The following is a 23,749-nucleotide window of genomic DNA, read 5'->3' as shown; positions in this document are numbered from 1 at the left end:
CAGGCAGATGGAGGAATTTGTTGAAACAACCCACAACTTGCTGGATTTTTGGCATCTTCTAGGGTACAGAGCAGCTGTTTGAGAAGTTTGAGGACCTAAATTTTAGGCTAAAGCAGGAGTTAAAATCCATAGTCTCTTTACAGATACAGGCTCTGTATGTCTGTTCTCTGCTCTCAGAAAGCACATACCAGTCCTTCTCCATGCCAGACATACACTGTGCATGCCATTTTTCTACAGGTTGCAAGATGCTCAAGTATTATAACAGATTCAGCCATAAGCATATGCATAGAAAATGTTTTTTTTTTTCCCTGAATTTTAGAAATATGGCAAATACACTTAAATATACAACATCCTCCCACATGAGGCTCCTAGCATCATAACGGTTAACAAACAGGATACCTATGTTCACAGGAGATACGTTACCTTTTCAGGATATCTGGATTATCGTATGTGAGGTAACTGCGACCAATAAATTGTGGGATTTCAATTGCTTCTGTAATGGCTGAAAAGTAAATAAAAAACCACGAAGATGAGCGTCAGTTAGCTGACATGGAAATGGAAGGAAAAAAAAAAAGAGACAAGACCGTTTTATTGATTTACTCCCGCATTGGCAGGTACCTGCCAGTGGCACAGAACTGAGCTGAACTCACATTGGTTTGCAAAAAGGCACCTCCAGGTCATACCTAAATGTAGGGGCAGTAGCTGAGGTAGTTTAAACTCCTGACAGGCCCTCTACTTACAGCCTTCACGTCATGGGCCTAATGTACTGCTCCACCATAAATGTTAGCGCAGGAAAATAGGAATTATTGGGAAAACATTGTAAATTTTATTTTTACCCCTGTTTCCACATTCCTTGATTCTCCATGTGGTTCAAGCCACCCTCCTGCCAAAGCTTATGCATTATCCACCCTTTGTTCTTAGTCTAAGAAACTCCTCCCCGGCTCCTAATGGACCACCATGTGCAGAGCACGTGCTGGGACCGCTCACGCCTGCAGAGCGAGGCCAGGAGGCAGCACAGGCAACCTGTGAGCTCCCCATTTTCTCCTTTTGTGTCTGTGACCGCACAGAGCAGCTGCTACCTGCCCAGGGCTCACCTCTGGGGTGCAGAGTCGGGGCAGGCTATCTCCGGGGAGGACATACAGCGTGCCCCTAATCACTTTAGGTCTACTGAAAGCAACTGAGACTACGCTAAAGGCTGTATGACAGAGGCTGCAAAGCCTCTTGGCACGTGCATTCGACGTGCTGTAGTGCTGCCTTGGAGGGCGTTTTGCTCAGAGCTCAGCGGTGTCCCACACACAGCATCTCCCATTTCTCTAGGGACAGCCCCTGGTACAGCTGTGGCGTACAGCTGCTGGGACAGCGGCACGCATTACAACCAGACCTGGAGCTGGTGTACTGCTGCCCATGGAGAAGACTTTGGCAAAATACTCAGGTGTGTGATATAAATCACTGAACATCCCCGATACAGAGCTTCGGTAGGCTACGAGCACCGGCCTGAACAGATCTTCTTTTGAGTGAACATCCTACAGTTTGCTGCTGATCTCTCGTAACTGATGCTGCATTAATATAAGCCAGTTTTATAAAATCCTTAAAATAGCTGCCTTCATCCTATTTTCTTCCTGGGAACTAATCCCTTCAACCCACAGCTAATCCCGTCTATATAAATTTCAAGCTTTTCAGGGCATGGATGCTTGCTTTCTTTATGCAATGCAGAGGTTGGCTGGGCTTTAAGAGCTCACTGTAACACAAATATGCAATAATTGGTGCAGCCTGGCAGCCAACAACAGCAATATGAAATTTAGCTCTAAGTGCCAAGACTGAGAATTTTAGATAGTGACAAATGCCTATTTTCATCCGTAGTGAAATCAGGAAAGCTGCCTAATGTGTCTAAAGAAACCACCACAGGCGGTCCACAGCCTGCAGCCTGCCAGCATCGTTGGAAGATTGCAAAAGATGTGTTACACTCAGCCAGACATTCCTCGCCAGGTCTGATGCTTTCTGCACTGGACAGTCTCTGACCGCAGCAGACGGCAGCAGAGCGTGAAAGCAGCCCTTCTTCCCCGTCACATCCTGCACTGGCACTACAGCCCTGCTGCTCTTGCCTTCAGCTGAAGAAGGTGCCCGTGCCATGCAGCAGCCCTTGCCCTTGCTCTAGCACTCTGATTTCCTCTATGGATCTTGATGGGCATTTATCTCTGCTTGCTCTTCTGTATGCTCTTCACTTGCTGCACTGAATTTGACCGCAGAAAACCACGTAAATTTTAGCAGTACCCTCGATGCATGTAGGATCTTTGCAACTGGAAGGGAACAGGGCCAGCAAGGAGATCGAGGACTAAACACCTTCACTCTCTGCTCATCACGATTCGGCAGAGAGACACCAGAGCTCTCATGACAAGCGGGAGTGAGCTCTGAGCTGCAGGGCAAACTGAAGTAGCACCTACCCCTACAAAGCACTCAGCCAGCTGCGGGGCCCCGCTGCTTTGCGAATGCAGGGACCAGCTCTACAGCCACCACTCTGCACTTGGCAGGTACTCTGGACGCAGTTTAAAATATCAACAGGAAGAGGTTTAAGGAAGTACTATATAACCCCAGAAAATATTCTGGCTTATTGACAGAAGCTTGCCAGGCTTAATGGAAATCCAGCATCCAGCTTGCTAGAGCAGACACAGACGCACAATGACAGAGCAGTTTTCACATCATTTGCAGTACTTACTGTTTAGGCAGTAACTTCCACACTCTGCAGTGAGTCAGCACAAAACAAAACAAGAACATTCTCATTTTATTTTTCTACATCATAAAAATCCCCCTTTGTCCAGTTTCGTGCCCACCTTTCCGCAAATGCATGATCCCCACTTCCCATTTGCAAAAGCAACTATAATCACCTATGAAGGCAGCACTCTTTTATTATTGTTTTGCCCCAAGTATTTATATTTGCCTGCTCAAAACACACAAAGATGCAGACAGGTAGGACCAGCACCAAACCCCTCTGCTAGTCCTAGTTTTGAAATCCCAGTGACTCACCATGGTTTCCCCAGGGATCAGCTCTAACCAGGGGAAAGCAACAGTTTGCTGTTCTACTCCATCTTACAATTAAGTATAAAAATACCTTTAACACTCCCCACAGCTTGGACAGAAGATATAAAACCCAGCAATGCCAGCAGAAACTCTATTGAATCCTCAGCTAACTATCCATTATGATATGAATCAATATCTCATGTATCTCATACCAGTATCATTTAAGTTGAGTGTTAGAAGTGGCACATATAGTTTTGGAGAATGAGGCACAGTCCCTCACAAGCACTTTTTTGGGGCGTTTTTTCAGGGCGTGGGGTTACAGCAGCCCACCAGCAAGCAGGATGGAGACTGCACCTTCAGCCTCTCACATACCAGCTGAGTGCACTAACCAAAAGCCTGTTCTCAAATAGAAGCAGACACACATGTGCATCCTGCCTTAGCCGTGTCTATACCCTACTGAAGAGACACAGGTAGGATTATTTTGAGAAATCTGCTCGTTCATGGACTGTCATGGACTTAGGTTCAGGAGGGACCTCCACGCTCTCTGCACATCCATCAGCAAAAACTTGGATTTTTGGTGGCAGCTGAGGCTGCACCAGTGCAGGGGGGTTGAGAGGCACCTGAACAGCAGCCGCAGGCAGCAGGAAGAGAAGACAGGTGACTCGTCCTTTTGGCCACTCTTAAAAATGAATTAAGGTTGGTTCACACAGGAAGCAGCACCCAGGATCCAGCCTAAGCCAAAGGCACAAGGCGCTTCAGTCCGTCTCTGGAAGCCTGGACACCCACGCCGGTTGCGGCGGGGAGGACGGCGGTGGCACGCCAGATGCGCGCGGTGCCCCGGCGCAGGTGCAGCGGCGGCAGCTCGGCACGCTGCTCTCGGGGGTTCGCACAGGTCAGAAGCGAGGAGCGGTGAGGAGCTGCGGCCCGAGTGTGCACAGGAGCTCGCTGAACGGGCAGGCAGTCACACACCCAAGCTGCAAAGCATTCACTTGCCTTCACTCCCCCTGGAGACCTCGCTACTGCTGCAAATACCATCTTGAAGTCAGGAGCTTAGCACCCTGCACACACCTAGAAAGCCAAAATCGCAATTCTCCCTCCTGCCCGCAGAGAAGCTGGGATCAATGACCTTGCCCCACCTATTAGTTAGACCACAGCAATGCGAGGGAAGGGGTTTCTTGCATTGTATTTTAATAAAATGTTTTCGTTCTAAGATACTGCCTTTTTTGGAAGAAAAGGCCGATCTGTTCATCACGATTTAACCAAAACCACTACTTTGAACTTTGAAGATTGTGCCTGTGAGAAATGAAGGAGTGGGTGAAGACAATAATGTCAGCCAGCTCTTTTGAACTGAGTTCGTTGTTACACTACAAAACCTTCCCTTAGGAATTTTTCAAGACCAAGCCTGACAGAAGGGAAACATCTCCATCTAGTGGAATAACCCAAAGCACTTTTTTTTTTTTTTAAACACTTCATGCAGTCTGAACACTTTCCTGAATCTAAGGTTTGAACTATTACAGTGGCTTTGAGGAAAGAAGAATAATGTGCATCTGGGCAGGTTTTCCTCCTTGGTGGTCTCCATTGCCGTACCAAGCCAAGGTTTGTGCAGATGGCGAAATTACCATCAGAGTAGTCAATGTCTAAAAAAGGACCAGACCTTTCTGCATATGAGAACAGCGTTTGTTGTGAGTCCTAAGGAGGATAAAATTACAAGGGTTATCAATGCTCATGCTCCAGGATGTAACATCATCACTGGCTGGAGGACATTGGCAGGAATTCCCCCTTTGTATAGCACGGCATAACTAGGGAGGTGTGTGAAGTGTTCAGTGTTGGCCACCACAAGCAACCAGATACCAGGCTGCTATCTATGGATCATAGCTGTGTGCTGGGATAACAGTTACCATGTTCCTAAATAACAAAACAAATTCTTCCCTGGGTACATGGAATGTGCACAGATGCAAAGGGAGCTCTGGCCTCCAGGGTTTCTATTTCAAGGGATGTGTCCAACAGCAGTTGTAGTGCTAAATCTCTCTTATTTTTGTGATCAACTCTGGATCTCTGGATTGAAATGCAGCCATCATTACCTTTTTGGCAATGTTGCCCATCGAAGCCCAGGGGACAGTCACATTCGTAGCTGTCCTTCTTGGGAAGGCAGGTGCCTCCATTTGCACATGGTGAGCTCACACAGGGGTGCGCAGCATTCGCTAGGTTGATTCCAAAAGTGAAATCCCGTTTCACATCAATTGTCCGGTCATTCAAGATAATCTATGTGTTAAAAAAAAATAAAAGGGAGGAAAACACATGCTAAAAACTTCCAAATTCCCAGTATTGTACTGCTAGTCAGAAGACTTCTCTAAAACTCATTCTGTTGCTTACCCTGACCCACTGGAGATTAATTTCTTTTGTGTTTTGTTAGCCTTAGGCAACCCCCCCCATATGGGGTGAAGCTGTGTGGGATTTACCAGTCTTGTGTCTGAACACTAGCGCAATGCTTTGTAGCTGAGCCGTGAGCTAGGACAGTAAAATTAGATGAGCACTGCTGAGGAAAAGCGTTTCTGAGATCAGGAAACCCCCCAGGAGACGAGTGTTGACAACAGAAATACTAAGCAGAACAGCTTGTTTTTCACATTTTCTATTGCTTTCTAGTATCTCATCTTGTCTGAAAGAAGCTAGAGTTAAGATGAATGAAAAACATAATTAAAGACTTCACAAAACTGTTTGTATATAAACTGAAGAGAACTGTTAAATGTTGGGATTTTTCCAATGTGTCAGCAACATATGTTCTCCAATATAAACTGATATTTGTATAATCTCAGCTGATAGCTTGGCAGAGAGATTACATGTGGGTACAGCTTCTGATCTCAGCTACATCAAAATAAGAAGTCCATTTTCACAAACAGATTTTAAGGCCAGAAGTGAGAATGGTAATAGTTACTCTGGCTCCTGCATAACTCAGACGATGCACCTTAGGGAGTCCTACTGGGAGAAGGGGTTGCATCAAGCATATATACTCTCAAACAGCACTAAACAACTCCTACAGCAGAAAAACACCCAGTCCTGTCATAAAGATGGACCAGTGAAGGCTCCACTACCTTTTCAGCTTCTTTCTAACTTCTGGCTACGTTGTTCCAGAGGTTAACAAGCTCCCACTCTTAAAAATGTGTCTCTTATTTCTGGGCTTAAACTTATCTTCAGCTTCCAGCCATTGTTTCTCATCATGCCTTTTTCTGCATCATTTCAGAGCCAGCTACTCAAAGAAATCTCATCTTCAAGTAGGAACTAGCAGACCACAATAAAGTCACTTCTTAACCTTATCTGAGTAAACTAAATAGATTCAGATCTTACGTCTTTCTACACACGGCATGTTTTCCAGTATTGGTGATGTTTGTAGCTTTATTTCTATACAATTCTCCAAAATCCTACTATGTGTAAACACAGCAGTCAACTAATAGTCTCCCAGTGCCCAAAGGGTAGGTGATACTGTTCCTTGACATCCCATTTAGGCCTCTGAGAACGCAAATCCACCTTCCTAAATACATCGCAGAAGTAAGGGCTCACACTCAGCATTTCCCAATCCTTATCAGTGCCTCTGTACTCTAGGGTACAACCCCCCACCTTGTAAGTGTGACCTATGTTAATTGCTCCTAGGGTCCCTATCTTGCACTCCAAAATGCACTGTTAAGCTCACCTTTCCAATGATGCTCACGTGACTGACCTGTTCCCATCAGTATTACACACTCCCCCAGTTTTCTTGAATTTCATGTTTTCTGCTAGACAGCTGACAAAGATAGCGAAAAATGTTGGACCAAGTGATGAATCCATTTACACTGAATCGCAATTACCTTTCTGCCCTTGATCAATTGTTATGAGATGCACTATTAGATTTTTTTATTTGTTAAATAAATCTGATGCAATAATTCACTCATTTAAAACTCTGAGGATTCAGGGCCAACCTTTCAGCTTTATCCAAATTATTTTAAGTATGCCTAGGGAGTGCAAATGTTAGTTCAGTTTGAACTTTCTTTTGATTACTTATTAGGACTTATTATGAATTTACATATTTATTCTCCAGAAGAGAACTGCACCCATCCACAGCTGACCCCACTGGAACATCATTCCTAATGTCTGCCAACAATGAAAAAGATCTCCTCCATTCATGTGCCCCATATAAAATTGTAAGAGGGGAAGGCCATGAGGCATGCAACTGCTGTGTGGTATAAGAATATGTTAGCTGCACTGGGATCCACTTTAATTTGCACCTTCTTTTTCACTCATTACTGTACTGGTTACCTCAGACATTTAGCTACCTCAGTGTGCATACACTGAAGTATTTGAGCATTTCTTCTTTTCATTTATTTACATATGATGCTACAGGGCACTCTGAGGACTCTTGACATAGCTTTGTACATCATTCTGAACTTGATCCTGTATGGCTCCTGCTCATTTACTAGTACAGTATGGAAATTAATAGGGAGACTGGCAGTGGTAATACTTACTGGCTATTAAAGTTAGAATGACTTTTCACTGTGAAATATGTCTTTAAGCACTTTGTGGTGGGCTCCTGAGGTGAAATCTTGGATTATTTTGAATATTGCCAGTGGTATAAGGGCAGGTTTCCACCTAAAGTGTCCACTGGATGAGACGGAAATAAATGCCTCCAGTGTGTTTCTCTGGGCACATACCTTCTGGATGCTCCCACTGAAGGGTCTGAGGATCCCAGAGTTCTTCTTCACAGCATCATAACTAGGGACTCCACCAATAAATATTTCAGAGCTGCACTTAATCTGTGTGAAAGCCCCCTGCAAGAAACATAAGAATAACATTTTATTAGAGTAGCTGGAACCATGCTTGTATCTTCAGATTAGTCTACATTAGATGATACAGCTTACTTTAATGCCTCTTTACTTCTGTTAACTGCATTTCTTTGTACAATTCTCTCAAGAAAGTCACTGTAGGACACTCTACTGACTGTGCTTTATTCTAATCAGAACTAGCTGAAAAATCTCAAGTATTTTGAAATGGGAATACTGAAGGAAGAAAGAGAGGACACTGACTTATTGTGACTTCTGACTGTACATCTAGCTCTACTTGCAATGACTTGAGGTACATTGACGTAAATCTAGAACCAGAATGAGGTTCATAAAGTTAAAATCAGAGCAAAGTCCATGCAACAGAGCATCATTTAATGTTCCCAGCATCTAAAAAGATAATCCATAGCAAGTAACAGGACTAAATGAAAGAAACATTGAGTTTGCATTAGTTACCAGAAGCAGTTGCTCAGGATACCCGATAGGACTAGTCAGGGTCCTGGAGTGAACTGAAAGGCGTTTAACAGCTAAGGACAGGATAGCTGTGTAATTCCAGTCCTGCAGAAGCTCCTGTGATTTCTTTATTGGCAGCTCCCAGCCAACTTCCTTATGCAGCTGCAATGCAGCACTTGGAGAAAAAAAATGCGGTCCGGGTCATCTTGACCCATCTATCTAAAGAAGTCTCGACTGCTCCGTTTGAATGTTTCCCATTCAATCTGTTTCTTGACGGACAACTGGAATTTCAATTTATTTACATTTTTCAAGACAAGTCTAAGCTTTAAATAGTTTCCCAGTTTGCAGACATTTTCTAAGCAGTTCTAGCCTCGGGTTCCTGGGATAAAAAAGTATCTCTGTGTATGCATTTGAGTGCTTAGAGTGAATACCCTGCTCAGTACAAACAAAATTTCACCTTATTACAAACTTGACTCACTATGACCTCTTGGTGAGGGAAGAATAAAATGCAGGTCATCAACTGTCAAAGTATTCCAGCCCGTACTCTGTCCTGAAAATTACTTTTGCAAGGAGAAGACAAAGAAACAATTCTCTTTTGGCCTACCTTTCCAGTACAATATTCAGACAGAGGTAAAAACAGGACTTTGTGCACATAATTTTCAACATCATCCTTCTCAACATGACGCATTTCACAGTGCACACATTGTTCAACAGACTTAGCCGCAACCAGTAAGTATCAAGAAAAGAACCTCAAGAGCAAGTATGAACCAAACACAAAAATGTGAGTCCAGTTACATGGCAAGAGCAGGTAAGGTTGTGATTTCAGCCGCCTTTACAAGGATCCCTGTCCTCAGAGGGAAGACTTCATGTGCAGATTTCCAATTTTGGCCTTACGAAAATGTTGCCCTAACATGTATACTTTCTTGAGCTTATAAGAGCTTTGAGAGCAGCCTGTGTAGTTTACCATGCAATCATTTTATAGTCTAACAGCTGTATTCATGACAAGCTATGCCATACGCTCACCTCTGCCATCCCTTCCACTGGCTGCTGGTTGTCCACTTGTAGGATACCATTCTTCGCTGTGCGAGACACCCGCAGCTCATGCCATTGACCCAGAGTGACAGGTTCTTCACTCCTGTTTTAAGGGGAAGAAAGTTTTCAAGTATTTTACGCTTTTGCCTTTCTGATATTTTCAAATATTGTTGTGATGTTAAAAAGTCAAGTCCTCTGGGATGGTTTTCTAAATAAAAAAATTAAAATGAATCACTGTGCTTCTTTCCTTATAAGGAAGTAACATAATTTCTGAGCCCCATCAGCAAAGGAAAATAAGACCATGTTCCTACAGCAAATAACAAGCACTCTACTTTTATTTATAAATGAAACATTTCTATAATCAGCATGCATTTCATCTACCTCTGAACTAATTTTTCTGCTCAGTCATTTATAATGCATGAAGACAAATTTTTGTCTCAGCTGTACATCCTCATTTCACAATGACATAAGCCTGGAGATAAAGCTTCCCACTTAATGGTCGGTTTAGTCCCACATTCTTCATCCTCTTTTAAAACAGAACTACTTTGTGTTGGCTTATCAGCTCTATTTATGCAGTCTGTTACAGTGACAGCTACACACACACACACACACACACACACACATGCAGCCTGGCTGCTGTATATGAAGGGGAAGTAACTAAAATATGATCCTAATGATGTGATGAGATCCTGGCTAGGAACAATAATCCCCAGTTGTGCAAAGTATTCACCAGTCTCAAAGGAAGCATTTTAAAACTGTTCTTACAATCTTTACTAGTTCAGCATTAATATGAATAGCAGCCTGTATAAAGGGAAAAACCACATTCCCCTTTAGAAGTTCTACAGAACTTTGTATCTTGTTTTCAAATGTCATTTTACTACACTGGTTAAAGCATTTTATGTCTAAACGTTATCTTGCAGCCTTTCCTCCAGGAGCAATGAAAACTTGTGTTTGATTCACTGGTCAAGCTGGGAAAATCAGAAACCATGTTATGTAGGACACCTGAAGACTTTCTAGCTTTCAATGAAAAAATGCAAAATTGTTTTGGGTGAAATAATGTTTTGTATTTTCAGGGTACTTACACTTAAAAATGAAAAAAACATACATTTCAAAACAAAAGAACTGAAAAAACTGTGATTTGAAATAGTGAGTCAATAGTGATTCAAATGTTGATTAAAAAGGTATATAATTTTGAAAGTGTGAAAATAGCAATTTCATTTTTTTCTTTTTTGCTGAACGATCAACATGCACTTTGAAATCTTTTTGTTGTATCTATTTTGCTCCTCCAAACTTTCTCAAAGCCCATTTTCATCTATTTGGATGGTACTGGCAATATTACTTTGACACTTAGTTCAGAAAACCTCCATAAAAAAATATCATTGAGCAATGTCATTCACTTGTCCTTTTTCTTATGTAGCAGCATATAGGGTTTAACTACCTTGGGTAAATCAATAGGTAACAGAATTTAATCACCTTGAAGAAGTCAGTGTATACATATAAAGGAACCAGATAGGTTTGGCTACCTAATAAGCGGCAACACATACATTTTATCTCCTCTGCTGATTAGGTCATCATCATGCTAACCCTCCTGCTCTGCTAGGTTTAACTACAATTAGGGATGATTAAGCCTCGCAGAGTCATCACTTCAGAGTTGCAAGCTATTTCTTGGATTCACAGGCTTTTTGAAACCACGATGGCTTTGGTAACGCTTTCTGCAGGCATTTGAACACTTCTGGCTCTTCCTGCGCTGTGGGGTTAAGGATTACTATTCCCGATGTAAACTGAAACTTAAAAAATACACCAAATGATTAAGACCTTGATCCTGCGAATGCCTGGCCAAAGGAAATGCCAGGGAACAACAAATTCTCCTCTGAGACATCTTGGTAGATAGCTCATGTTCTGCATCTGTCCATCCGCTCAGCATCCCTGCTCCCTCCTGAGTGCCCTGCACACACCGTGCTGCTTCCATGCCTGGACACTTCAGGCAAACCCCAAGCTTCACCGTCAGCTTTCCTACTGCTGCTGACATACATAAATGAGCTTGCCTCATCCTTAATTATAAAGACATTATAATTGTGTTCTGATTATATTATAATATTTAACAGCCCAGTCCTGTGGAAGAGATAGTCAGGATGACCAGAGCTATATTCCCGTTTAGGACAAAGGGTAGGCATGAAGCAGTACGATGAAGATCAAGGCAGACTTTCAAGTGGATATTGGCTAACCAGGCACGAAAAACAGGGAATCTATTTATCTTATTTAATCACAGATAGAGCTGATGACTGGGCGCGAGTCACACACGTTATCTAGAAAAAGGAGCTGAACAGGACATCCTGACAACTTTCAACAAAGCCTGCTGGTCTCATGAGTCTCCCCCATTACCCAGCTATCTCACCACACTCTTTATCCCCAATGCACGTGACCCAGGTGCTAGCTGGCATCCTGCTCACTCTTCTGCTTTCCAAATAGAAAGGGGCAGTTCCCACTCCCACGCACGTCCTTGTGGCTCTTGCCCATTTTACAAGCCTACATCTTGGTTAAACTTTAGTCCAAGATGTTTTGAATTGCTACAATATTCTTGGGGGGGGGGAAATTACGTCTACTTTAATGTCTTATGGTTGCCAGTAATAGGAATTAAGACAGCTGTAATCAGAAAAAGATTGAAGGCTGTTGTAAAAAGGGCCATTTCGGGTTGGAGCAAAGGTCTCTGACATTAGCTATTTCTGCTGCTTTTCAGCAAGAGAAAAGAACAGGGCAAGTGTGGCATGATTCTTCCCTTGATATATCCTCCCGGCTTCTGGCAACTTGTCATTTAGCAATTTCCTGAGTCAGAGGCTGCATCCGTACAATTGTGTTTGATCTCCCTCAATGAAGCTTTCTTCAAATTTGTCCAATTTTTTTTTTTAACCTATTTATAGCTCTGGCATCTGTAACATGCTGTGACAATTAGTTTCCACAACTTATTTATGTGCTGTCTGGAAAAAAAAAGTCTTATTTTCCTTGTTCGCTATTTTTTGGGTTGCAGTTTCAGTGGGCTCCTTCTAATTCTTCCATATTGAAAGAATACAGAATGATAATTCCTTATTTATCTCCATGTCATTCATAATCTAAAAACTTTTATCATACTTCCACCAAACTCCCTTCTTTTCCAGGTTGAAGGGTCCTGCTGTATTTGTGGAAGCTGTTTCTTTCCCTCCCCTGGATATCAACACTACTCTTCTTTTTTAATTTTTCTAATTTCTTCTGAAATGAAGTGACCATAATGGTAGCAACTTTTCAAGAGAGCGTGCATTGTGGATTTTTGCAGAGGCATTGTTCCTCATTCCATTCCCTGCATGATACTTGCATTTTTGCATTTGTCTCTAAGCAGTTAGCGCTTGCTTTCACAGAAGTATCCATGATGACTCCAGGATCTTTCTCTGTCTGACAACACTAACTGTATTGCCACAGCTGTGCGTTGTTAGGGTTGTGCATTATTTTGCATTTGCTCCCTTGAAATGTCATCTCTCTGTCAACCGAATGGGTTTGTTTGCCTGAGTCCTCATTCAGTGGAAAATCAGTACATTTCTCCTAATCACAGTATAGCCAAAATTCCTGATGTCCATCCACAGGAAACATATGGTATGCAAGACTTGCAGGCAGCGTACACATTTTGCATAAGCTTTATATAGATTATTTCTAAATATTAGGTCAGCCTGGTCAAACTGGCAGCCTCCTGGACCACATCCAAGGTACTGAGTGCCTCTGTTTGGCCCATTGCCTTTTCAGAAGAGCCCAGGGAACAGCTGCCCAGGGACGGGGCACTCAATTACAGAGAGAGAGAAAGAGCAGCCCTTTTTGAGGCATTTCATTGCTCCTATCCTAAACATTAATTTTAGGATGCGATGAATCATTCTCAGAAGGTCTGTCTTTGGCTGGGAGCCTGGGTGACTCGTTTAAACCATGTATTTATCTTTTAGACTGCTTAAGTTATGTAAATTGGATATTAGCCTCAGATCCCCCCCGAAAACTATGAGGAAAGAGAGGACCTGGAACTGTATCTTCTTGTGACACCTCCAGCCTGGTAGTTATGGCCTGGAACTGGAGACCAGGGAGGAAGAGGCTCACAAAAGTGCCAATATTGTGCAGTGCCAATATTGTGGTTAGAAAGTATATGCATGAAATATTTATAGATCCCCTAATTAGCTATGGTACAATGTCATGGAGGCAAGAAGGGAATTTCTGCAATACCATACAGAAACAAAAGTAACATCTGCAGTAAGATGGTGGCATGACATGGTAACACTGATAATAAAAACATAAACTTTGAAACATAAACTTATGTAGGAAGAAAATCCTGTCCCCTTGAATACAGCTCCAGCATTTCTGTGCTTCCTTAGAAGTAGGCACTACAGACTGATGGGCTCCCACACCTCATTATAAACTATTACTCTTTGCAGCCCACTTCTCTCTTGAATCGGCACTGTTGGAAAGCAAACACAAGCAACGCTGTTTACCTGATAACAGCCGTTCCTGAGCCACAGTCGAACCTGAACTCCACGTAACCAGCCACCATGTTAATGGAGAGGAAGTCCTTGCTGTCTGTGTCGTAGCTGTACAAAAGGACACCAGTCTCTAAATCTGGACGAAAGGTCATCTCAAACTCCATGAAGGAAAGGTAATTCTGTGGTTCCAAGGGCCAGGGTGTGCTAGCAAATGACCTTAAGGACTCGTTGAACTGAGGTATGGCCAAGGTGAGTGCTGGAAATCCAGAATACACAAGCAGGTCACTTGAGGCTCAAAGGTAAGGGATAAACTCCTACTAACCAGTGTCAGTTCCCTTTGTTAGGTACTTAAAGCTAACATTAAGAAAAACAACCTAAAAATTTCGTCTTCCAAACTCAAAATATTTTCTTATCCTAGCCAACACTGCTTCCCTCCTTAGTCCTTTCCTTTTCCAGGGATGTATTTGTATTATAAAGCTGTGTGCTCCCTTTCTTTAGTGATTCACCATAGTGTTTTTCAAAGTAGCAAGCATGCACATGAAAAGTTCTTCAACACAGAAAATAATGCTGTATGTATTTGAGTATGTTTTTGCATCTCCGTGATTTCAGCAGGAAATTGATGTTGGGTCCTTTACATTTTAGAATATACAACTGACTGGTTTTAAGAGAAAAGTGGGGATTTTTTGAGTTAATGTGCAGCTGTGGAGTGGTACAATATTTTAACTTCTGAAAAGTAAGTTTGAGATGCTTAATTATAGGTAGTTTAAATACGCAAAGAGGTTTGAGAATAGCTGATTATGTAGGAGCTGGACGTAGCACCATCGTGAATGGTGGGGGAGGGTTTCACTATGTGATTTTAAAAACAGGAAGTAACAAGTACTCTCTTTTGTCGGTGTAATAGCATAAGACCTCCTTGGATGTCACTATGTGGAAAACACATTGAACACTAAATAACATATACAAAGAAATATAAGTAGCCCAGCATCCTCTCACCTTCTTCGCAATGATGACCTTTAAATCCAAGAGGGCAAAGGCAAATGTAGGAATCTGCTTTGCTCACAGTACAGGTACCACTGTTGATGCAGGACGCCTCATCACAGATGCCACTGCTACACTCACCTAAACACAGAGCCACAACATTGATTTATCAGAGAAGATTGTCAAAGAAGATTTATTTGGCTGTTGATCATTTCTACTAACCAATACAATTTGCTCTCCTGCCTAGATTCTTTCCCAATTTGTCAAATGGTGTGCAATTTAGACAAGGTAACTTGATTTTTAGCACTTTTTTTTATGACCAGACCTTAAAAATATAAAAAATTAGCCCTTACTAACAAACCATGACAGTTGCAGCTTTCAATCATTCCCTGGATTACTTTTCTTCTAGTCTTGTACCTATCTTTATTTTCTCATAAAATAGAAATCTCTGTAGATTGTTTACAAGCACTGTGACTTGTTTAATTTCAATTACCTTAAGTGCTTCTTTGTTCACAGTAAATTCATGCCATGGTAAGCATGGAAGGTGTTAATCATCGTCAATTAATCTTATTAACTAAAATGAGGTTGTCAGCCCTCTTGTCTGCACTAAAAGTGATCCATATCATCAGCATATGGGCTTTTAAAGAAGCATTTCTACTATGCTGCCACATCAACTAAAATAACAAGGAGATCATTTCTTCTTGCTGGAATTAAGCTGAAATTGTTGAAGAACAAAGAATTTACTCATTTACTTCTTAAAACTGATATCTATAAAGTTAGATTATGCAATAGTCAAATGCACATCTGATGAAGTTCTTGTTGATCTTCTTTACTTTCTCCTTTATTTTAGTTTCTGATTAAATAATTCTCCCCTCATTGATAGTAACAAACTGATCTTATACATTAAGAAAGCCCAAATAAGACATCTGTGGTGTACAAGTGTAAGCACGTCATTTGGAGGGGCAAAGTGTTTATGACAAACTAAGAATTGCACATGTATTTTGAGGCACATTGAAATACCACCTCTGAGACGACACAGGTGTTGTGAGGCAGCTCTGACAATAAACACTGGAGAACAGTTTTGTTATCTGAGATGACTGAGAGAGGTCTTGCAAAACTATTGCAAGAAGGGGAGATGCCCTTTTTTTGTTGTTTAAATACGGCACTCTGATTGTAAAGATGGTTTCCAGACCAGGACTCTACAAATCTTCAGTAAGGTACTGGCGTTAGTACAGCGCCAGCTTTACAGTTTGATTTCCCATCCCATAGCCAGAAAGAAAAGCACACAGAGGCATGCAGATGTAAATGGCTGATGTGCTGGTTCATGCTGATCACTCTCCTGTCCACGGTGGAAAATAACCTGTTCTCACTGACTCAGGACAGAGGCAGTAATAACTCTCAGGTCATCTGGTACAACTCCCTGCCAGACCAGACCTGTGTTGTATTGCACATCTATAAATCTCCTGCCAAGACCGTTTTTCGTTGTAGAGGGGGAAGGTCTGAGTACAGCAGTCGTAACGCAGGGCTCCAGGGCTAACCCAAGGAGCATAAGCAAAATATACAAGTCCCCTGGAAGGAAACAAATTCTCCTTCTATGTGGAAGGGACAATTACCCCTTCAAACGGCTGCCCCAGGCCTGGCCGTGGGAGCAGGGGTGCTCTCAGTGCTCATTGAGCCACCTTTTCCACTTCTGGGCTGCATTGTAATGGCCACAGTGAACCAGAGCAGGACAGGTATCTAGTCTCTGAGATCCCTCACATACTCATCAATTATCGTGACAGTGACAGAAATGAGTAGCTCTATAGAGTTTCATAGATGAGGAAAGAGAACTAAGACATGTGGGTAAACAACGATCCAGATCTATCCAGCTTGAGACACAAACAGAAAACTAAGACAAAGCTCATCTTTACTGCACCTGCTGCACTGTTAGTCAATGCTGGCAGTATGTTCAACCAGATCAAAGTTAAACAATGTCTTTGAGAAACAGAAAAGGCGAGGATGATAACAATAATGGCACAAGTCTCAGGCTCACTGTTTTGAGGGAACTGGAGCAGTATTGGTATTTAAGGACAGGCTGCTCTCACAGTGTCTCAGTGACTTACCACAGCCTTCAGGCCAGCACAGGTGGCTACACCAAAAAGGCAAACCACAGGTCTGATGGCTGCATCTGCTTGGGTGCAGTGGCAGATGAGGAAGGAGTACAGGGTCCTGCCGTGCCTGCTCCGAACCATGGGCACTGCCTCCCCCGTCAGCCCCTTAGCTCACAGTCCAGGGGGACTTCTACTGCAGCCGGCAGACAAGGAGCAAGGGCAGGATGGACTCCTCTCCTCCCCACTCTCAATTCTGCAGTCCATGTACCACAGCACCCTCGATTTATACACTGTGCCAATAGGAAACAAACAAAAGACTGGCTCGCAAAAGCCATCCCTAAATCCTAGTAGACTTCACTTGCAATTTATTTATTTTAGGCTTAACTTATTCTGTTTGCAGAATAAGTAAGAATAAGGCATTCTGTTTGCAAGTCTCTCCTGGTACAGTTTCATATAACTGTGTGCAGCCACATCAGGACAGTAAGTCTCTATCACTCAGTTTCGAGTCACACATGGCAGAACCCAGCATTTATTTTCACTGATGTTGATTGCTAATGCAGTAGTATGTGGAGCATTCATGGATGGGAATGAAGCTAGCTGCAAACCAAAAGTCAACAGAGATTAGGGCTCGGAGAACTTCAGCAGGGCTTTCATCTATCTATCTAAATTCCATAGATTCTCATTCTATCCTGAAATTACTCTCTGATTCCAAAGCCTTATTCTTTTCAGCATCTGTTTCTTGGGCCACTCTGTTCCCCTCCTGTATTGCACAGAAGTTTGGTCATGTTATCTAGAGAATACAGAGTGATTGTTAGGAAGTTTCTCATTAATCACTTCCTTCTTGAGATGCCAAATGCACAGCTATAGAAGAGAAGAAAGATGACTTTGTGGCTGAAGCATGGCATGGAGAGTTCAGTGATATGGGATCTATTTCCTGCCTTTACCACTTGCTTTCTGACTTGGGTTTACTCTTACTCTTAAACTGTTTAGACTGGGAGGTCATTAAAGCAAGGATTTTGTTGCCCTATCTTTTTTTTGAGTGCCCATTACATGGATGAAATAGAGACGAATAAATATGTATAGAAGACAGGAGTAGTTAATTAACTTCCCTACTTCTCCATCTTTTAATCTGTGAAGGGGAGATAATGTTATAATATAACTTCATAAAGCTGTTGAAATAATTTATTGCATGGTATCTTCAAAGCATACTGGAAATGAAGACAATGGATGGTCGGCAGGAAAGCCTATTTGCCTCAGCATTAATGGGGTTTCATGGGGAAAAGCCCTTTGTAATGGCCACAGCACTGCTGCGGGTCTGAAAGATCCCTGCATTGCTTTGGACAAGTGGAATGATGCCTTTAGGCAAAACACATTTTATTGCATCCGTAGTGTTTTAAATACAAACACAGCGTGCATACTATTGATTTCTGATGATATGACTGTGTCAGTCAGGAGCATGAAGAGGCATCCTCAGACATGTTGGCAGAAATACTGGTGCAGATGTAATTATATCGGCAACACTGAGTTTCCTGTGTGGTCAGGAAACTCAGTGTTTGAGAACTGGTTTTAATATTGTGCTGCATAACTGCATCCACAAGGGGTTTTGGTGTACTACAGTGATGTTAACTTGTACAATGTGATAAAACTGTCCTACTACAGACCCAGCAAAAGCAATGTGCAAAGGCACAGATAAATACCATGCCAAAAATAGAGACCACACCTTCCATCTCTCAAACCTGGACCGTTGCTCAATTTTTTTCAACAGGCAAAAAAAGTAACCCCCGGTTTATCACTGATTAGAGACCCCATACTATTACACTTACCGACATCAGCACCACTGAGAGCTTTCCCTAATGGCCAGGGTCTCATATCAATTATCTTTCCATTGACGCTGAGCGACTGAACGCAGCCCTGAAACCCACGGTTGGTGCCGGCGGCTCTGATCAGCCAGTACACGCTGGGGGCACCGCCAACATAGAAGGGGGTCCGGAACGTAATTTTACTATATTGGCCCTGAAGGGAAAACAGAGGACAACATGATGTAGAACAGATATATAACACAGGATAACTAATTAAGCCACACTGTGTATAATCAATTTTTTTTGTCCACAAAGAATTGTGTCAGGGGATAGGCAGGTTGCTCATTGGTAATTCCTTTCCATTAGTCATTCCTCAATCTATCATTTTAAATGTTACTTTTTGCACCTTCATCCATCATGATAACATGGACTATTTAATGCAAAATAAAAAGCTTAAAAATCACCATGTTCTGAGGAGGCATTGGGATCTATCTGTTGCTGCAATTTCTTCCTTTACTTTTGCCAAAATTGTTTGTCTTCTAAACCTCAAGCCCTGCTCGACACAGACCAATGGGATATTGCCTTTTGGAGAGAACCCAGCACGTGCTTAGTGTTGAATAATAATAAAACGACAAAAAACAACAGTAAAAAACAAGACAAGGCATAAACTGGTACAACTACAACTTCATTGGGGTTCTGCTCACTTTGCCAGCACTAAATTTACTCCCCTTTTTTTTTTTTTACCCTAACCTGCCTATACAAATGCACACATACAAGTTTACTAACACTGCTATAGAGCACAGGAAGGAACAAAAAAAAGAAAAACCCAAAACGAAGCAGAACTTTCTGGACCTCTGAATTAAACTCCATGCTATTGTGGGCAATGGAGTCATAATTCCTTCCATCAATTGATCAAAATGTATGTCTTTTGCTTCCTACTCAAAAGCTGTTTCAAAACTTCACTGTCCTTTAGAAGAAAACATTCAAAATTTGCACATTCATTCATGGCCATTTTTTACCAATATGTCCTTCTGCCAGCGATGACCTTTAGCCTAAAAGCCCTCTGGATTTCTCACCCCTGCCCTGTCTTCCTGGTATTTATAACCATAAATTGTACCCCCATAGCCTATATTTTGCCAGGCTAAATAAGCCAAGGTTATTGAGTCTATGGGTGTTCATCGCACACTGCACTGCAGAAACACATCAAACAGATCTCAGTTTCAGCAGGGAAAAATAATTCAGGTGGAGCCTATGACTAAATAGAGTTCAGATGTCCACAGGGTTTCATGGTGGGCATATGCCAGGGCTGTGGGCATACAGTTCTCCAGCCGGACTCCAACTGCGTGCCATCTTCTGTCGCCTTTGATGCCACTGTCCTCCTTGGGTCTGTCAAACTCCACTTCTCTTGTGGGCACTCTCTAAGACTGTTCAAGTCAAAATGAATCAGGTCAGAAAAGACCACTCCGCTGAAACTAATCCAGGCCATTCTAATTAGGAAGGGCTGAGGAGGACTCACTGGAGTAACAATACTAGGGAGGAGCAAGTTCTGGTGGACAGCAGCACCTGGAGCAAATAACTTTTTTTTCTTGTATAACTGCAGCTAGAAAAATCTGTGTCCACTGTCAAACTCTTCTGGTAATAGACTCTGTGGACCATAACCCTCCTACTAGCCCTTTGTTGCACCTTTACTTCTTCGACTTCATCTTTCTTGGCTATGGGTGATCATAGCTATCTGTAGCCAGATGCAGTCTTACTGAAGTGCTGCACAATGGCATTAGTCTTCACTGGACATATCTCTCCTAATTCACATGTGCCCTTTGTGTGGCCTCATAGCGTTAGTAACACATAGCAACACGTGACAGTCATTGAAATCCTTTCCTCTGTCATTTCCAGATGATGAGAACTCAATGCTCAGCATTATTTTCCCTTCAGTGCCTGCACGTGGAAGTAATTATACAATCATAGAATCATAGAATGGTTTGGGTTGGAAGGGACCTTTGATGGTCATCTAGTTCCAACCCCCCTGCCATGGGCAGGGACACCTTCCACTAGATCAGGTTGCTCAAAGCCCCATCCAACCTGGCCTTGAACACTTCCAGGGATGGGGCATCCACAACTTCTCTGGGCAACCTGTTCCCATGTCTCACCACCCTCATAGTGAAGAATTTCTTCCTTATAGCTAATGTAAATCTACCCTCTTCCAGTTTAAAGCCATTACCCCTTGTCCTATCACTACATGCCCTTGTAAAAAGTCCCTCTTCAGCTTTCTTATAAGCCCCCTTTAAGTATTGAAAGGCCACTACAAGGTCTCCCCGGAGCCTTCTCTTCTCCAGGCTGAACAACCCCAACTCTCTCAGCCTTTCTTCATAGGAGAGGTGCTCCAGCCCTCTGATCATCTTCGTGGCCCTCCTCTGGAGTCGATCCAACAGCTCCATGTCCTTCTTATGTTGGGGGCCCCAGAGCTGAATGCAGTACCCCAGCTGGGGTCTCACCAGAGCAGAGTAGAGGGGGAGAATCACCTCCTTCGACCTGCTGGTCACGCTGCTTTTGGTGCAGCCCAGGCTGCACCAACCTACAAGGTTGGTCTTCTGGGCTGCAAGCACACATTGCCGGGTCATGTTGAGCTTCTCATCAACCAATCCCCCCAAGTCCTACTCCTCAGAGCTGCTCTCAATACATCCTCTTCCCAGCCTGTATTTGTGCTTGGGATTGCCCCAACCCATGTGTGGGACCTTGCACTTGGCCTTGTTGGACTTCATAAGGTTCGCACAAGCCCACCTCTCAAGCCTGTCAAGGTCACTCTGGATGGCATCCCTTCCCTCCAGCGTGTTGACCGCACCACATAGCTTGGTGTTGTTGGCAGACTTGCTGAGGGTGCACTCAATCCCACCATCCATGTTGCTGACAAAGATGTTAAACAGTGCCGGTCCCAGTATGGACCCCTGAGGAACACCACTGGTCGCTGGTCTTCACTTGGACATCAAGCCGTTGACTGTAACTCTTTGACCATCCAGCCAATTCCTTATCCACCGAGTGGTCCATCTGTCAAATCCATGTCTCTCCAATTTAGAGACAAGGATGTTGCGTGGGACAGTGTCAAATGCTTTGCACAAGTCTACCAATGCTGTAACTCTGTCATAAAAGGCCCCAGATTTGTCAGGCATGATTTGCCCTTAGTAAAGCCATGTTGGCTGTCACCAATCACCTCCTTATTTTCCATGTGCCTTAGCATAGTTTCCAGGAGGATCTGCTCCTTGCTCTTGCCGAGCACAGAGGTGAGACTGACTGGCCTATAGTTCCCCTGGTCTTCCTTTTTTCCCTTTTTAAAAATGGGGGTTATGTTTCCCCTTTTCCAGTCAGTGGGAACTTCACCAGACTGCCACAACTTCTCAAATATGATGGATAGTGGCTTAGCAACTTCATCCGCCAGTTCTCTCAGGACCCACAGATGCATCTCATCAGGTCCCATGGCCTTGTGCACCTTCAGGTTCCTTAGATGGTCTCAAACCTGATCTTCTCCTACAGTGGGCGGTTCTTCATTCTCCTAGTCACTGCCTTTGCCTTCTGTGACTTGGGCAGTGTGGCTTGAGCACTTGCTGGTGAAGACAGGCAAAAAAGTCATTGAGTACCTCAGCCTTCTCCATATCCTGGGTAACCAGGTCTCCCGTTCACTTCCGGAGAGGGCCCACATTTTCCCTAGTTTTCCTTTTATCACGAACGTACCTCTAGAAGCTTTTCTTGCTTCTTTTTCAGATGTCTGAAGCCACCTTTTTTCAGGGCTAGGGATAGCATGCTAATAGTGGCTATCAAAGGGAAGAGGAAAGACACCTGAAACAATTTGCAACTGCCTTTTTTTTCAGTGCCTTAATTTCACTTCTGTTTTCTGGCCTGGTGACAGATGACAGCAAGTCAAGACATCTTCCTCTACTATATTTTATCGTGGCGGCCTCATATGAAATTGTTGATGTTATAAGTCAGGGCAGAATGTCTATCTCTGTTACTGTGCTTAAATCTATGTCCGTGGTATACATGTAATTACACTTCTCTATACAAACCTTGTATGGCTATATGCATATTCAACATAAATATACACACATACACACATATGCATCTAATTTTTCTGGCTGAGGAAGCAAAGCAGCTCTCTACGACTTGAAAAAGAAAGCAGTCAGGGACAGCAGCTGTAAAACCTGGCAAACTTTTAACAAGCTTGTATCTGAGACTAGCGAAGTGTAGCAGAAGGGTGGCAGAGCAAGCATGGAGGACAACAGGGAAACTGATAGGATTCAGCGCTGGGATAATTATCCATGTGATTTCTAGACTACGTATGTGGAAGAGTAATGTGTACACTGATCCTGGTTCACTAAATGCCCCAACACTGATAAATAAAAATGTACCTTTTAAATCTGATCAGACTTCTGCTGGCAAGAAAAAACGTCATTATAATCTTGAGAGAGCCCAAGGTCAAGCTGCAGGTGCAGGACTACCTACCTGAGATTTTCCTGTCACTGGAGCATCGTTGTCCAACCTTAGCCAGCCATTCATCCCGTCTCTGAATAACGTGATGCTGTGCCAGTTCCCCAGCTTGATTTTGTTTTCACTCGTTATGACTGCAACTCCAGTGCCACAGTTGAACCTGGGAGCATGAGACAGAAAGGGCAAGGTGGCAATCTTACATTAACAAAGTAAGTGAAAGTCGTTTTTATACTCTAAATATTCCCCTCGCTCCTGAGAACCTCTCAGTTTCACATTGCACAGTAGCAGATCACAGGAAAATTAGACAGCAGGTCTACATATGCTCTGTTCTAAGTTTCAAACTTCCTTATCTGTCTTTCTCCCATGGAGAAGATTTTGCATCCTCTGGCCACACCAAGTGCATTGCAAAGCTTGCCAACAGCCGAAACTGTTTCAGGATGGAGGGTATTACAATCTGATTTCCTGCTATCACAGTAATTTCTCTTGGGAATTCTTCTAGCTCCCTGGTGAAAGGCAGTGCTACATTAATAACTTTGCAATTCTAGATGAAACTCAGTACTGACTGACAAGGAGACCTCCACAAGAGACTTTATGGAGCTGAATGTGCACAAAACGTG

General features: G+C 43.0%; 2 protein-coding genes across 3 annotated transcripts in view; one reads left to right on the top strand and one right to left on the bottom strand.

The window, feature by feature from the left end:
• The window catches only part of LIFR (LIF receptor subunit alpha), a 201,632-nt gene that overhangs the window by 68,186 nt on the left and 109,697 nt on the right, over positions 1-23,749 (top strand). The window lies entirely within an intron of this gene.
• Positions 1-23,749, bottom strand: part of EGFLAM (EGF like, fibronectin type III and laminin G domains) — a 76,240-nt gene that overhangs the window by 6,192 nt on the left and 46,299 nt on the right. The window contains exons 12-19 of one of the 2 annotated variants that reach the window (XM_075527023.1): positions 23,148-23,292; positions 18,681-18,870; positions 14,783-14,908; positions 13,802-14,045; positions 9,297-9,408; positions 7,695-7,811; positions 5,097-5,277; positions 424-502 (exon numbers count right to left, since the gene is read on the bottom strand). In XM_075527023.1, coding sequence (XP_075383138.1) covers positions 424-502; positions 5,097-5,277; positions 7,695-7,811; positions 9,297-9,408; positions 13,802-14,045; positions 14,783-14,908; positions 18,681-18,870; positions 23,148-23,292 — 1,194 coding nt within the window. Of the gene's footprint in view, positions 1-423; positions 503-5,096; positions 5,278-7,694; positions 7,812-8,276; positions 8,386-9,296; positions 9,409-13,801; positions 14,046-14,782; positions 14,909-18,680; positions 18,871-23,147; positions 23,293-23,749 lie in introns of those variants that run through there. The other variant, XM_075527024.1, reaches the window with a different exon arrangement.

Source organism: Mycteria americana, chromosome Z (genome assembly GCF_035582795.1).
Source record: "Mycteria americana isolate JAX WOST 10 ecotype Jacksonville Zoo and Gardens chromosome Z, USCA_MyAme_1.0, whole genome shotgun sequence".
In the NCBI taxonomy this organism is placed as follows: domain Eukaryota; kingdom Metazoa; phylum Chordata; class Aves; order Ciconiiformes; family Ciconiidae; genus Mycteria; species Mycteria americana.
Note: the sequence above shows the minus strand (reverse complement) of the source record. Positions and strands in the feature narration are given on the sequence as shown.